This window comes from Oncorhynchus clarkii, chromosome 19, assembly GCF_045791955.1.
Source record: "Oncorhynchus clarkii lewisi isolate Uvic-CL-2024 chromosome 19, UVic_Ocla_1.0, whole genome shotgun sequence".
Taxonomy (NCBI): domain Eukaryota; kingdom Metazoa; phylum Chordata; class Actinopteri; order Salmoniformes; family Salmonidae; genus Oncorhynchus; species Oncorhynchus clarkii.
The window spans coordinates 53993917-54011390 of NC_092165.1; the positions used below are offsets into that span (position 1 = coordinate 53993917).

At 42.2% G+C, this 17474-nt stretch overlaps 1 protein-coding gene across 3 annotated transcripts in view; it reads right to left on the minus strand.

The window, feature by feature from the left end:
* The window catches only part of LOC139374342 (SH3 and cysteine rich domain), a 49844-nt gene extending 35109 nt beyond the window's left edge, over positions 1-14735 (minus strand). The window contains exons 1-3 of one of the 3 annotated variants that reach the window (XM_071115383.1): positions 14260-14404; positions 9623-9664; positions 8911-9361 (exon numbers count right to left, since the gene is read on the minus strand). In XM_071115383.1, coding sequence (XP_070971484.1) covers positions 8911-9361 — 451 coding nt within the window. In that variant the 5' untranslated portion in view covers positions 9623-9664; positions 14260-14404. Of the gene's footprint in view, positions 1-8910; positions 9362-9622; positions 9665-14241 lie in introns of all 3 variants that reach the window. The other 2 variants (XM_071115382.1, XM_071115380.1) reach the window with 2 other exon arrangements.
* Positions 14736-17474: the final 2739 nt, after the last annotated feature.

Here is a 17474-nt window from a genome sequence, read left to right on the forward strand (position 1 = left end):
TATCATTTGTTTTTCAACAGGACAAGGACCTAAAACACATCACTGATATTTCATTCCATAGACAATGTTTCTTACATAATAATGTTAAAATGCTACATATAAGTGCCTATTCAACTGTAAGCAATATGCCACAGTGAAGCCCAGCTGCCATTTGTCATTTGTCTAGCAAAACGTTTGCTTCCAGGACTTCATTGATTAATCAATGAGCACATGCCCATGCAGCCCAGAACCTATACGCGTGTGGATATGTGAAACACAATCAATCGATTCCTTCATCGCACAGAGGCAGAGTAAGGCCCGTTTTGTATGACTTCTATCAGTAACTATGTTGACCTACTGCACAGCCATCATTCAATATTAACAGTGGAATCTGGATTTCCAGTGAGATGTGTTACATGCCCAAATTATAGCATTAAAACCTGATCCATAGGATGAGAGCTGACATGAGATATGTGGCACTGAACAAGCTGAACACACCACTCTTCCCCTCATCCCCACATACTACAGTACTTACTATAGAATTATGTAGTAAACTGTAGTATACTGTAGAATACTATACTACACACTGTCCCTCATTCATGTATAGTACTACTACACAACATCCCTCGTTCATGTGTAGTGCTTAGTATAGCATTTTTTAATATACAGTAGAATACTGTCATGACTGTCCTGATCAGGTCACGGTTACAGGAGACCACAACCCTACAGATTATCTCTTAACCCCAACAGAGGAGGAGAGATCTAGGGGTCTGAAGATGTGGGGGGTTTATGACCCCTCACGCCCCTGGTAAATCTCAGGCCACAGACAAATTCCTTTGTCCTGTTACTATGGAGAACCAGCCTCAGAACATTAAACATGAAATAAAGAGACTTTGGAACAATGGTTTCCGTCAGCCACAATGGTGGTCATGACAATAGATGGAATATGAAAATGTATGTCATTTTTTGTTTTGTTATTAAAGGTTAATAGATGACGTTATTACGAAAACATTGTAACGTGAAGAGTTTTCCTAGTATATGTTTGATGTTTACACATTGTACGTTGTATGGAAAATATCCAAATCAAAGAGAATGTTTTAAGGAAGATGAAATAGGAAGTTAGTTGTCTAAAATTGGATTTGAGTAAAATCTAGACCTTTCCCTCTTAACTTGGTACGCCCAGAGAATTGCCCTAAAGGCGGTAATGCCCACTTCTGACCCATAAAACCTGTGAGTAAAGAATTTCCAGGGAAGACTACGACCAAGCTGCAGCCAAGATCTAAAAAGTCAACGAACCCAGAACGCAACACAAGTTTGAAGACAAAGAAATATTTTTCTACCCAAGCTACGGATGAGTAGCTGTGTCTAAGCGGGTGAATTCAAGCCGGACCCCCTTAGCATCCAATCCCAGCGAATGGTGGTATCAAAAGGTTTCATTCCTATGCTCTGAGCTACAGAGCTGTCTGTCCTCAGAAGACCCCTTCCATAGCAAGGGTGAGGGAACAGACTCCTAAGCCAAAAGGACACTGACTTGAGGACAACCAGAAAGGCGCGCCGGAGAAGTGCATCATCGAGCAGCCTGAACGGTCCACGCGGAGGATCCACAGATAACTTCCCCACATAATTACATAATTATATTCTGACCCATAAGAGCGGCAGTGTGGGGCAAGGCTAGGGTTAGAATAGCATAGCTGACAAATGCACCCAAATGTATATTTCTCTCGTGTTCTTTCTTTTTTCTCTCTCTCTTTGAAATCCCCATTTTGGGTAACACGCACCATAGTGTGTTGGCACGTTATACTAAGTTCTAATCAATAGCCTATAATGTGTTTTGTCTATGTGTATCTTTTAACATCATTTTAGCTTTTTAGTAAATAAATATTCAACTAAGATTGGTGTGGTACGAACTCATTAGTGAGACCCGGGTCCGTGCAGATTCACGGACTATACGACGTTCAGAACGAGATAGTAGAAGTAACTGGTTAATTAGCGGCTGTTGTAAAATCGATATTCTGATATTCTTTGAGTTAATTTGGGAAATAGAAACTCAATAAAAACTAGTTTTCCCATGGTGCCCCAGGTTAATTAGTTAATAATTGCTTGATTCAGTTAATCACGCAATTAGAAACTATAATCATTCGATGAGCAACAGTCATCACATTAACTAATACAATGTCACGACAATACTATAGTGAATATTACATTATTATCCACACAAAAAGTAGTAAATACTACAGAAATGTCTGCAAACACTGCAGTCCGCAAAAACACTACAGTATTTAATTTGCAACTACCCTGTCCATTCCCCTCCCCCATATGCACATTTGTGCCACCTGTAAGAAAGAAACCTACATGCAAAGTATAGACCATATATTGTGTTCCTTATGGTTATAGAAAAGAGAAGATCTGATCCCTCCATTCAGAACCCAGTCCTACCTACAGTTGAAGTAGAAAGTTTACATACACATTAGCCAAATACATTTAAACTCTGTTTTTCACAATCCCTGACATTTAATCCTTGTACAAAATTCCCTGTTTAGGTCAGTTAGGATCACCACTTTATTTTAAGAATGTGAAATGTCAGAATAACAGAAGAGAGAATTATTTATTTCAGCTTTTATTTCTTTCATCACATTCCCAATGGGTCACAAGTTTACATACGCTCAATTAGTATTTGGTAGAATTGCCTTTAAATTGTTTAACTTGGGTCAAACGTTTCGGGTAGCCTTCCACAAGCTTCACACAATAAGTTGGGGAAATTTTGGCCCATTCCTCCTGACAGCGCTGGTGTAACAGAGTCAGGTTTGTAGGCCTCCTTGCTCGCACACGCTTTTTCAGTTCTGTCCACAAATTTTATATGGGATTGAGGACAGGGATTTGTGATGGCCACTCCAATACCTTGACTTTGCTGTCCTTAAGCCATTTTGCCACAACTTTGGAAGTATGCTTGGGGTCATTGTCCATTTGGAAGACCCATTTACGACCATGCATTAACTGATGTCTTGAGATGTTGCTTCAATATATCCACATCATTTTCCTCCCTCATGATGCCATCTATTTTGTGAAGTGCACCAGTCCCTCCTGCAGCAAAGCACCCCCACAACATGATGCTGCACGGTTGGGATGGTGTTTTTGCTCCAAAATAACGATGGTCATTATGGCCAAACAGTTCTATTTTTGTTTCATCAGACCAGAGGACATTTCCCCAAAAAGTACGATCTTTGTCCCCATGTGCAGTTGCAAACCATAATCTGGCTTTTTTATTGCGGTTATGGAGCAGTGGCTTCTTCCTTGCTTAGTGGCCTTTCAGGTTATGTCGATATAGAACTCGTTTCACTGTGGATATAGATACTTTTGTACTTGTTTCCTCCAGCATCTTCACAAGGTCCTTTGCTGTTGTTCTGGGATTGATTTGCACTTTTCGCACCAAAGTACATTCATCTCTAGGAGACAGAACGCGTCTCCTTCCTGAGCGGTATGACGGCTGCATGGTCCGATGGTGTTTATACTTGCATACTATTGTTTGTACAGATGAACATGGTACCTTCAGGCATTTGGAAATTGCTCCCAAGGATGAACCAAACTTGTGGAGGTCTACAATAAAAATGTTGAGATCTTGGCTGATTTCTTTTGATTTTCCCATGATGTCAAGCAAAGAGGCATTGAGTTTTAAGGTAGGCCTTGAAATACATCCACCGGTACACCTCCAATTGACTCAAATGATGTCAATCAGAAGCTTCTAAAGCCATGACATAATTTTCTGGAATTTTCCAAGCTGTTTAAAGGCACAGTCAACTTAGTGTATGTAAACTTCTGACTCACTGGAATTGTGATACAGTGAATTATAAGTGAAATAATCTGTCTGTAAACAATTGTTGGAAAAAGTATTTGTGTCATGCACAAAGTAGATGTCCTAACTGACTTGCCAAAACTATAGTTTGTTAACAAGAAATTTGTGGAGTGGTTGAAAACAAGTTTTAATGACTCCAACCTAAGTAGATGTAAACTTCCGACTTCAACTGTACCTACCTACAGTATCTACCTATACAGGTTATGGAAAATGAGCTCCTTTACCATTTCTCCAGTAGGCTTCCTAAAGGAGAAAGCACCCCACTTCTATGTCAAAGATAATAAAACAAAAACACTACTACAGTAATGTCCCCAAAAACACTACAGCAAATACCATAGTACACTACCGTAAATACTACAGTGGATACTACAGTAAAGTCTTCAACAACACTAAAGTGAATACTCTAGTATTCATATGGGATCCCTCCAAAGAAACTTAAACCAGAGGGAAAAGCTAGGTCCTTGTCATGCAGTCTGCTCCTGTGTTGCTGGACTAAGCCTCATTAATACTCAACAACAGGAGTCATTAGTGATACTGATCTGTTTTTGCTCTCTTGACAACTCCTTATGGCTTGACAATGACACTGGAGTAGGCAAAAGCACAAACAGACGTGGGACCAGGCTACAGACAGACCTGGGACCAGGCTACAGACAGATCTGGGAATATGATCCTTGTCTGGGACGGGGAGGGACGGAGAGGTCAACAACAGAGCACAACAACAACAAGGCCACAAACAAACCAACAGCAACTGTAAACCAGAGAGGAGCCCGAGCCCTGCATGGCTAAGCCTACATCTGTAGAGATTTGGGTCAGACAAAGTCAGCTTACTACTAGTCTCGTGCACCACACCTCTGGACAAGGTTAGGTTACTGCTAATGTCAAAATATGTCAAGGTTACATATTAGTATGGTTTGGAAGTCATTGATTATTGTTTTGTCTGCATTTATTGTGTAGCCTACAGTAGTACATTACTGTTTTTAATGGGAACTATGATTGTCCTTGAGCACAATATACTGGGATCATTGCAACGTCTATCCGGATGGCTAGGGTGCCTGACAGTGACAGAATAGCAAAGGCCAAATTAAACCCTTGTTACACAGTTGTTAAATGGGGGTGCTTGCACTGACTCATTGTAATAACGTGGAGGTATGATGAGAACCCCTCACGCTGAATGAGATGAGTGCAGCTATGGGATGAGCCATGGTGCCCAAGTGCCTAGACACTTCCATCTGACAAAAGCCCTTTCAGCTGTGGTGGTGAATGGTGTCTGGGGGGTGAGCTAGCGAGGAGCTGGCCAAACAGATTAAAATAGGAGAAGTGATGGCACCCTGGCATCCAATCACACTGTGGTGGCATCTGCTCTCATGGCTGAGGCTACTTTTAACAGCCTCTTTTTATTTATTTATACCACAGTAATAGTTTGGACAACTGCCAGACCTGAACTTCCTCTTCCTTCTCCCTCACTCTCTCCCCCCACTTTTTTTGTCACTCTTTTTTCCCTCTCTCTCCACACGTGAGCATGTGGGCACACACACACACACACACACACACACACACACATGCCCAAACTCTGATACAGTGAGTTGGCACATTGATCCGTTAAGTCCCCTTTCCTGCCTGGATCCCCTCATTTCCTGTGTAAATGACCTTTATCGTGCCTGAGACTCGCCTGCCTCCCGCCGCCTCTCTCTTCCGTACCCTTACTCCACTTCAAATGAGAGCCTGTACAACTACTTTTAATTAATTTATCAATTTTTATCCGTTTTTGTTCAACTGGGTATCGGCGTATGACTTAATTCAGCGGTACTGAAAAAACACAGATTTCCCTTGACCCCTTCATTAAATGAAACACTGTAGTAAATTAATTAAGGATGATGAAGCTGAATATTGTTGTTTGGAACAGAAGGAAGGTGATAAGATTGATCATTCTTTCGTCAAGGAGCTTACTCATTCCTGATCATCACTGTTATAGCCTGCTGTAAGAATCACAGAGCAGAGTCTTTGCTATGTTGTACATCTATGTTGTATATTTCTATGATGGCCTACTGTGTACATTTTTCTAAGCTTATCATCACAATTTGCAGGTATAACTTGAGAAAGAGAAAGAGAGAGAGAGAGAGAGAGAGAGAGAAAAAGAGAGAAAAAGAGAGAGAGAGAGAGAGAGAGAGAAAAAGAGAGAAAAAGAGAGAAAAAGAGAGAGAGAAAAAGAAAGAGAGAGAAAAAGAGAGAGGGAGAGAGAGAAAAAGAGAGGGAGAGAGATAAAAAGAGAGAGAGGGAGAGAAAAAGAGAGAGCGAAAAAGAGAGAGAGAGAAAAAGAGAGAGATAGAAAGAGAGAGAGAGAGAGAGAGAGAGAGAGAGAGAGAGAGAGAAAAAAAAAAAAGAGAGGGAGAGAGAGAAAGAGAGAAAAAGAGGGAGAGAGAGAAAGAGAGAAAAAGAGGGAGAGAGAGAAAAAGAGAAAGAGAGAGAGAGAGAGAGAGAGAGGGAGGGAGAGAGAGAGAAAAAGAGAGAGAGAGAGAAAGAGAGAGAGAGAAAAAAAGAGAGAGAGAGAGAGAGAGAGAGAGAGAGAGAGAGAGAGAGAGAGAGAGAGAAAAAAAAGAGAGAGAGAGAGAGACAAAAAGAGAGAGAAAAAGAGAGAGAGAAAGAGAGAGAGAATTTTTTAAAGAGGGTAAAGAGTTGAAATGTATAGATAGGAGTTAGGCTAGGAAATACAGACGTAACAAACACCTCATCATAATATTCCCCTGAGCTTAGTGATTAGTATTTCACCTGATAAACTTTTAAGCTAATGAACTTTGACCAGTATTTTTGGATGTTTCCTTCTGTTTACATGTCTATCTTAGGGATTGAATTTGCAGAAATGCATCAAAGCGAAGAGATTACTTTCCCATGTCATACGACAATTATGTGATTTGCAATTTGCCAAATCAAATTATATACAATAGAAGAACCCATTTCATACATCCAGCAGCACAATTACATTTTCACATAGGAGCACACGCAAGAAGGGGAACATGCTCGGGGGCTCAATTGATTTCCAACAAATGGTGTGTTTGCATTCCATAATATACCAATCCAATGAGCTGGAGAACAAGGTAATAAAATCAGCTTTTTCATTATTGATGACATTAATTCTGCATGAACTTTTATTAAATAAAAGCACCCTATGTGCAAACAAGGTGATGTTGACTCGTTGTAGAGGATTCTCAACAGGTCTTCTAATATGACTTCCTTTCCAGTTCTCTAGAGTCTAGACAGGCATTAGAGATTAATTGATTGCTGAGAAAAGTTCATCAGGCCCCTTAATTGATGCATAGCGCAGGCATTTGTACAACTCCCAAGACAAAATATTATATCGGAGAGCAGCATTGAAATTCATAAAACCTGACCAAGTCCATTTTGCTCTGTGATTCAGTATGCTGACATCCCAGCATTCAAGCCTTTAGTTCTATGTGATGGTCTTGCTGCCCTTCTGTGACTCTAACTCTCCTTCCACAGGGCTCATTAAACAGTCTCTCTCTCTCTTTCTCTCACACACGCTCTCATTAGATCTGGTGAGCTGGACAAATCACTCACAACTGTGTGGCCATGCACGACTACAACACCATCATCAAGTTTGCTGATGACACGACAGTGATAGTCTGATGACTGGCAGGTCTGATCTGTGTGATCACGCTCTCTGTAGCCAATGTTTATTTTTATTTTTTCTTTATTTAACTAGGCAAGTCAGTCAATAACAAATTCTTATTTTCAATGACGGCCTAGGAACAAGAGCAGAACGACAGATTTGTACCTTGTCAGCTCAGGGATTTGAACTTGCAACCTTTCGGTTACTAGTCCAACGCTCTAACCACTAGGCTACCCGGTCATGTCGATGTGAGTAAGACCTTTAAAAAGGTCAACATTCACAAGGCCGCAGGCCAGACGGATGACCAGGACGTGTACTCAGAGCATGCGATATCCAACTGGCAAGTGTCTTCACTGCATGTTCATCCTGTCCCTGAATGAGTCTGTAATACCAACATGTTTCAAGCAGACCACCATAGTCCCTCGGCCCAAGAACACTAAGGTAACCTGCCTAAATGACTACCGACCCGTAGCACTCACGTCTGAAGCCATGAAGTGTTTTGGAAGGCTGGTCATGACTCACATCAACACTATTATCCCAGAAACCATAGAACCACTCCAATTTACATGCCACCCAAATAGATCCACAGATTATATAATCTCTATTGCATTCCAGACTGCCCTTTCCCACTCATTGACTACAGCTCAGCGTTCAACACCATAGTGCCCTCAAAGCTCATCAATAAGCTAAGGACCCTAGGACTTAACACTTCCCTCTACAATTGGATCCTGGACTTCCAGACGGGCCGCCCCCAGGTAGTAAGGGTAGGTAACAACATATCTGCCACACTGATCCTCAACACGGGGGCCCCTTAGGGGTGTATGAAAAGTCCCCTCCTGCACGCCCTGTTCACCCATGACTGCCTGGCCAGGCATGACTCTAACACCATCATTAAGTTTGCAGACGACACACCAGTGGCAGGCCTGACCACGACAACAATGAGACAGCCTATAGGGAGGAGGTCAGAGACCTGGCAGTGACCGTGATCAAGACCAAGGAGATGATTGTGGACTACAGGAAAAGGAGGAACGAGCACGACCTCATTCTCATCGAAGGGGCTGTAGTGGAGCATGTTGAGCGCTTCAAATTCCTTGGTGTTCACATCACCAACAAACAATCATGGTCAAAATACACCAAGAAAGTTGTGAAGAGGGCACGACAAAGCCTATTCCCCCTCAGGAGACTGAAAATATTTGGCATGTGTCCTCAGATTCTCAAAAGGTTCTACAGCTGCAACATCGAGAGCATCACTGCCTGGTATGGCAACTGCTCTGCCTCCAACCGCAAGGCGCTACAGACGGTAGTATATCGGCCTAGTATATCACTGGGGCCAAGCTTCCTGCCATTCAGGACCTCTATACCAGGCGGTGTCAGAGGAAGGCAGCATCTACGCTGAGATTTCTCTGCAATACACTACAGTGTGAATGTTTGTTTGAGTTCGGAGGGTGACCATTACCTACGATCATGTGGTTGCAGACGTCGCAGAAGGTGGGCTTCTTGAAGATGTGCTCCATGAAGCCATGTCCAGTGGGGTCGATGGCAAGGGGGTGGCGTCCCGGGGAATAGACCAAGGAAGGGGGAGCACACGGGATGGCCGGGGGCGCATTAGAGATCACCAGGTTGGAGGTTGAGAGAGGGGGGGCATGGTGGATGGGGTGGACTGAGTGGACGGGGTGAACAGGGTGGACGGGGTGGACGGGGTGGACAGGTTGGACAGGTTGGATGGGGTGGACGGGATGGGCCACCGCCACCCCGATCACGCTCAGTTGGCACGTGCTGCTGCTGTTGTCAGAGAGCAGTTCCGTCGATAACTTGGCGTCATTGTTGTTGCGCTGGTAGAAGTTGTCAGCGCTCTTGCTGCGCATGCTCTTGGTCTTGAAGGAGAGGGAGCGCTTCAACTTCTGCATCTGCAGTGCGAGAGAGAAAGAGAGAGAGAGAGAGAGAGAGAGAGAGAGAGAGAGAGCGAGAGAGAGAAGAAATTGACCTTAGAACATGTTTATTACCGTACAATATTGTACAGTATGTATCAAATTAATTAAAATTAGTCCCATTACTGTAGCATGGTATCTTTGCTCCATAAGCAGCACGTCTATACAAGGTGCCATACAATCCTTTTCTGCATTATTACTGCTTATGACTTCTCATTGGGCTGTTCCAAGATAACTCACATTGAGTCTTCAACTGAAAGAGTCTTCAACTGAAAGCTTCAACTGAAAGAGAAAAACATTCATGAATGTTCACTCATATTTTTCTAAGTCTATTTCTGACGCTCATACTGTAAGCGGTCACTGAAATTGCAAAGTCAACCTGCAGTTCTTTTGTAGAAAACCACTGTATCGGTTCGGTCCCCCACATGGAAAGGAAATGTAATTTCCCGGGTTACGCTTTGCATCATGGAGGAATCCTTTCTACCATGCTGGGCCATAACCTGAATCAATTTCCTTACTGCTTCTCTTTTTTTTAGGTATAATTTATAGAGCATCCTGGGAGACAGGAAATGTCTCCTCTACCATCTCTACAAATGTATTTCCTCATCTTGAAGGACTTATTGTTTACTACACTCTCACGTGGGTTGTGACAAACTCTCAACAAATTCCTTACTGTACACCCTGAGGCCATGCAACCAAAACATGTCAGAGTTTTAAAAAATGTTTCCATTTAACATGCCATACAAATAAAGGCATTTTAATTCATTATATGAAGAGTGCCTCGATCCTCCTTTCTTTTTGATGAACAATTTATCCCTTTTACCAAAGAGCACCTTCTATCTACCAAAATCTACTATTGTGTACCTTAGCACCTTCTGTCTACCAAAAACCTACTATTGTATACCTTAGCACCTTCTATCTACCAAAAACCTACTATTGTATACCTTAGCAATGGCTCCCTTCCTCTTTTTTTCTACAAATTCCTTACTGCTTTTGTCTATTTTTTTGTATAACTTAAAGAGCTCTTCTACCACCTCTACAAATGTTTTTTCTCATGTTGAAAGACTTATTGTTTACTAGGCTCCCACTTGGGGTGTGACATACTCTCAACAAAACGACTCTCCGCCAAACTACAATTTCGTTGCTTCCGTATATCTACCCAGTCAGTGCCTGCACTGTCACATTAAAGAGCACTTCTTTTAAAATGATGGTGAATGGTGGTCAGAGAATGGACTCATTAAACAATTATTTTCCATTTCACAAGTCAGTGGCTGAATCTGTAATGGGGACCCTACACCAGGGTGAGTGGCTATTTTCAACTTGTTATTTAGGTGCATTTGTCCCTGCAGTTGATCTGTTTTCATTAGATTGGCCTCAGTGATTTCCAGGTTTCATGACTGGAAAGTGTTGAGGATAACATACATATACATATCATAAAATGTTTTGTTGGATGAACAAATCTCCTGTGGTGACCAATGATTGCATTATCTCAAATGCAATTTGCAATGTGTTCCCCTGTTGTATTTTCCATCCAAATGAATCCAGCAGTGAAACTGAGTTTTGGCAATATGCGTGTACGTGATCATGACCTGTTGATCAATCTGGTCAATCTGGAAATAATTAAATCAGCCCCCCACCAACAGAGCATGGTACTCTGGTAGTTCAGTGTAGCTGTCTTTTCACAATTAAGCTTTGATGTAGTCTAGCCTTGACTCTAGGAGATGGTGATTGGAAAATAAAATACTTATCTATAATGTATAGTCTTCTTCCTCACTGAGAAAGGCTGCTTTTTTTGTTTTTTTTGTTTAACTTCTCAGTAATGACATTGAAATGAAACAATGGGCAAGATAAATTCAAAATAATCCTAAATTGTGTCATCTTGAAAGTCAAATTGCAATGTTATAATTGAATTAAACTTGTATGGTGGGGTAAGACATGAGCTGATACCGTATCTGTCTACTCCGGCTCCTCCCCTCCTGCGTTCGACGTAGCCGGTTTACTAACCACCGGTCCTGGCAACCATCATTATGCGCACCTGGCTTTCATCATTACTCGCACCTGGCTTTCATCATTACTCGCACCTGGCTTTCATCATTACTCGCACCTGGCTTTCATCATTACTCACACCTGGCTTTCATCATTACTCGCACCTGGCAACCATCATTACGCGCACCTGGCTTTCATCATTACGCACACCTGGCTTTCATTATTCCGCACACCTGGCTTTAATCATTACTCGCACCTGGCTTTCATCATTACTCGCACCTGCGCTTCATCATCAAGCACACCTGTTCTCCAATACCTCACCTTTATCTGGCACTCTAATAGGTTCCTTCCCAGGCAGTTTTATTTATGTTTGTTCATGTCTAAAAGCTACTCCTACGTTATATCGTTCCATGTTCGTTGTAATATATTAAACTTACCACCTGCTTCTCGACTCCCAGCGTCGACGTTACAGAATACTGTATCTAAGAAACACCTATGCCCCATTTCAATAGGATCCCGACTGAGAAGTATCATTATTTTAAGTTATAGCTTGGAGATGGACAAAATAGAGATGTGTTATCATTGCATTTTGCACTTTCTCTACTAAGACCAGAGAGAGAGCCATAATACACCAGATGTCAGTATTTTATGAGCATCTGTGTTACCCACTCTATCATGAGCTTAGTGGCTGGAATCCTTAAAACCCCTACATGTGCAAAGCAGTCAGAGAATTGGAGAGGTGGGATCTATCAAAAATATATTGTACTTTCTTCCTCTCTCAATAAGGGAATGATGTGACTGCTCTGTAATTTAATGGAAGGAAACAGAAAACTGTACTTCAATTAGACGCCCATCTAAAATTATTTGCCATGTTTTATATTCTATAGAAAATATGTTTACTGGTATGTTGCTCCCCTTCCATGAAAAATAAAACAAATTATGAAGAGCTTTTAGCTATATTTCTATAAAGGCAGTTGCCACTCAATGCACTTCGTCATAAACAATGAAGGCTGCACTGTTCTCTTTCTCAATACTACAACTCTACATTAAGGTCTTCCTCAGCATAATAAGACAAATTAATCAACAGACCAGGATGAGGGTACCCCATTGGGAAATGTCTGGCTGTTGATACAGGATCCATCACAAGAGCAATAGCCACATGGACAAGCTTAAAAAGAGCCACTCTATCATACTTCACAGGGGGCTAATGAGAAGGGGGGATTTCAAGCTAAAAGCTAATTTACCAAAAACACCTCAGGGAATCTCATGAATTACACATTTCCCAAGGCAGCTTAAATAGTGTTTCTCATCAAGAGTATATAAAATGGAGGTTTGGCAAAGAGGCTGATTAAAGTTTTGATAGGGCACTTCAGTTTTCTTACTTTATGAACCCCAACTTTCCTTTAAAAGGAAAAACAATGAAAGTCACATCGAAACCAGTGAAAGAGTCCCTATATGGTGCCTTTAAAGAAGTAGCCTAGTTTTTTCTCTGCAAATTGCATTACAAATGGTTTACTATGCATTCCGAATGAAATCAACAGCCTGTGCCATGTGCATTGAATCACAGGTGTGAGGTATGGTTTCATGCAGTATTCCAACATTCTAGAATGACTTAGTATAAGTGGCATTCTGGGAACAGGTATCATTTCTCAATAATAAAAAAACGATCATGACACGTGACTAATAACTAATTATCCATTCAGAAAGCAATCAGCATATCCACAGTCACACACTTCTCTCAAAGGAACCCAACCATCCCAACTGAGACACCTGGAAGAAATGATTACAGTTGCTTGCCCACAGCTGCTAAGCTACTCCAGGATACCTGCCAAGAATCCCTTCAAATAGCAATCTAGCGACCACATTTACTGATGTGTAGAGATGGGGAGTGCTACAGACTAATGTAACGATGAAAGGGGAAAAGGTTTTAGTTTTGCCATCGCTGGAGCAACTGGCTGCCAAGGAAAGGGAACGGAAAAACTGAAATGGTTTCTCTCAACTTGAGATTGTCATTTACGAGAACTGCGAAGCGTGTCTAAAGTGTCCCGCATAAAGCCAGAGAGCTTTGGGACAGGAAGTGAGTGTAACTGGCTGAAAACCTACAACCATAATGATAGTGACTGGTCCAGTATGTTAGAGCTAATTATAGCTAGTACTTACTCAGGGCTATGGGTGACCCAGATAAATAGGTGTGGACCACAAAATGAAACAAAATGCCAATGGCCACATGCAGCAACCCCCATCAACTTTTAGGGTCCATCTGTCTGTCCTATTCATAAATATTCATATTTTTATGATACTGTACTTCCATTGGCAAGGTTAAATATGATACTGTACTTTCATTGGCAAGGTTGGATGTTATAAGCCAATAATATTGGCTGAAAACAATCAGTGGAAACACTTCACTGGAATCAGTGGGAAAACTCAATTCAGACTAAATCGAACTCAGGAACAATTAATGTTGTTATTATAGGATTTTGAGCTATAATACAACATAGTGGCCTAAACTAGTATTTCAGAGTATATATAGTTTAAATATGTCCATCATATACCTTTACTTTAAGAATGCCAGACACTTAGATACTGAACATATTTAATACATGAAACATGTATGAATGGTTGGAATATACCATATGAAAATGTTTTTGTTTACAACAAGATGCACAAGTATGACCATGTGCAATATATGAGCCATTTAAAATATATAAAAATAGACTTATTTGACCATTTGTCTAAATAATTTAAATAAGGTACATGTCTAAGCTTCGGCTGTTCCAGGCAGATTGAGAGGCAGTTATGCAGGTTCTTTATCTATTTTAAACCATTTCACGATCTATTGATTCATGGAATGGGCGCATCAACTAAAAACCGACCTTCTTGGGTACCACTACCTTTGTCTCCTGTTGACTCGCGCTGGGCGCTGGTGACTGAGGGGTCTCGTGCTGCTCGCGCTCGTTCTCCTTGCCCAAACTCTCGTCTTGCATGATGTTAGCTGGTGGAATCATGTTCTTTCCTCTTGGACAAAAAAAAACTTAAAGACCGGCTTCGGGTTGCGCTGAGGACTTTGTACTACATTTTTCAGTGTTTCTTCATTCTTCGTCGTGACTTCGTTTTCAACTGTCCTGAGATGAGAAGTCGGTTTTATAGCGGTTCTGAAAGATAGGCTACAGAATCGACTGCGGGGGAAAGAAAACAATTTGGTGCGTAGAATACATACTTGCAAGCCAATTGCCTTATAAGTTCACCCACTATCGACTCTGTTCGGTACTTTCCATCACTCTCCTGCTGCGTAATGTTGCCAATATCCCATCCGTGTCCATGCGCGCGCTGCGTCTGGTCTTGAGCTGTTCGTGCCCTTGCTGTCAGTGATCAGCCGGATTCTGCTGTCAGCTTGTTTATAGGCGGATAGCTGAGCGCCTGCCTCATTGCTGTGAAGGGAGGGGTCTTTCTTGTCAACGTAGTTTGGTAAGCCAAGGCAGGCCTAGATAGCCTTCCATTTCTGTCATCATACATTTCAGAAAGAATACTACATGTATTTGGTTATTTTGGTTCAAATTGAAGCAGGCAGCTGGCAGGCTATTATATTTACATAGGCTATATAATATACATGTTAATACATTTATAGGCACCTTGTCAATAATCTATAGTCAAATTTGCTCACTACAAACTACTCATGGAATGAGGAACTGGTTGAGGAAATATCTTATGAACTATGGGAAGGGGCACTCACTATTTGTGCTCGGCACGGTCTCATTCAATGCAAACTCATTCATAGGGCCCACTGGCCCAAAGCAAGATTATCCAAAATTGGTTTTTCTTGTTGGTTTCTGGAAAGACATCTTTAACACACTTTCAGAATTAAGCGGCACACAAATCAAGCCAGACCCTTGTATTGAATTATTTGGGGTTTCCTTACCCACAATACAATTGACCAAAATCAATAAGGATGTAATTGCCTTTGTCACTTTGTTAGTGAGACATAGGACATCTTGGATGTTAAGGACTATCAAATATATTTATTTATTTTCTTGTCTTTTAATTTTTTATGTTTATTTTTAAATTTTTAATTTTGTCTCTCTCTTTGTTTTTCTGTATTGTTGCCTTTGATGTGTTGTTTTATATTACTACCAACTAACTTACAAGTGCAATTTTTTTTTAAATGCTGGTGTTGAAAATTCAATAAACAAAGTTTTTAAAAAACAGACACTAACAGCTTACAGACGATAGGCACTTAAGGCCACAGTTATGAAAACGTAGGACACTAAAGAGGACTTTCTACTGACTCTGAAAAACACCAAAAGAAAGATGCCCAGAGTCCCTGCTCATCTGCGTTAACGTGCCTTAGGCATGCTGCAAGGAGGCTTGAGGACTGCAGATGTGGCCAGGGCAATAATTTGCAATGTCTGTACTGTGAGACGCCTAAGACAGTCCTACAGGGAGACATGACAGACAACTGATCGTCCTTGCAGTGGCAGACCACATGTAACAGCACCTGCACAGGATTGGTACATCCGAACATCACACCTGAGGGACAGGTACAGGATGGCAACAACAACTGCCCGAGTTACACCAGGAACACACAATCCCTCCATCAGTGCTCAGACTGTCCGCAAAAGGCTGAGAGAGGGTGGACTGAGGGCTTGTAGGCCTGTTGTAAGGCAGGTCCTCACCAGACATCACCGGCAACAATGTCGCCTATGGGCACAAACCCACCATCGCTGGACCAGACAGGACTGGCAAAAAGTGCTCTTCACTGACGAGTCGTGGTTTTGTCTCACCAGGGGTGATGGTCGGATTCGCGTTTATTATCGAATGAATGAGCGTTACACCGAGGCCTGTACTCTGGAGCGGGATCGATTTGGAGGTGGAGGGTCCGTCATGGTCTTGGGCGGTGGGTCACAGCATCATCACTCCATCACTCCAGACCTGACTAACCTTGACCAGCACAAAAACATCCTGTGGCGGACTGCAATAGCATCGAATAGTCCCCGCGATATGCAACTGTTCAGGGAAGTCAGGAACCAATACACGCAGCCAGTCAGGAAAGCAAAGGCTAGCTTATTCAAACAGAAATGTGCATCCTGTAGCTCTAACTCCCCCCCCACCCCCCCACCCCGCAGCTACTTGCCCGAGCCTCCCCAGCATCTCCTTCACCAAAATCCAGATAGCAGATGTTCTGAAAGAGCTGCAAAACCTGGACCCGTACAAATCAGCTGGGCTAGACAATCTGGACCCTCTCATTCTAAAACTATCCACCGCCATTGTTGCAACCCCTATTACCAGTCTGCTCAACCTCTATTTCTTGCTGTCCGAGATCCCTGAAGTTTGGAAAGCTGCCGCGGTCATCCCCTCTTCAAATTAGGGTGACACTATAGACCCAAATTGCTATAGACCTATATCCATCCTGCCCTGCCTCTCTAAAGTCTTCGAAAACCTAGTTAATAAACAGATCACTGACCATTTCGAATCCCACCGTACCTTCTCCGCTGTGCAATCCGGTTTCCGAGCTGGTCACGGGTGCACCTCAGCCACGCTCAAGGTACTAAACGATATTATAACCACCATCGATAAAAGACAGTATGTGCAGCCGTCTTCATCGACCTAGCCAAGGCTTTCGACTCTGTCAATCACTGTATTCTTATCGGCAGACTCAATAGCCTTGGTTTTCTCAAATTACTGCCTCGCCTGGTTCACCAACTACTTAGCAGGAAGAGTTCAGTGTGTTAAATCGGAGGGCCCGAGGTCTGGACCTCTGGCAGTCTCTATGGGGTTCAATGCTCGGACCGACTCTTTTCTCTGTATATATCAATGATGTCGCTCTTGCTGTGGGTGATTCCCTGATCCACCTCTATGCAGATGACATCATTCTGTATACTTCTGGACCTTCTTTGGACACTGTGTTAACTAACCTCCAAACAAGCTTCAATGCCATACAACACTCCTTCCGTGGCCTACAACTGCTCTAAAACGCTAGTAAAACCAAATGCATGCTTTTCAACCGTTCGCTGCCTGCACCCGCCCGCCCGACTAGCATCACTACCCTGGACGTTTCTGACCTAGAATATGTGGACAACTACAAATACCTAGGTGTCTGGCAAGACTGTAA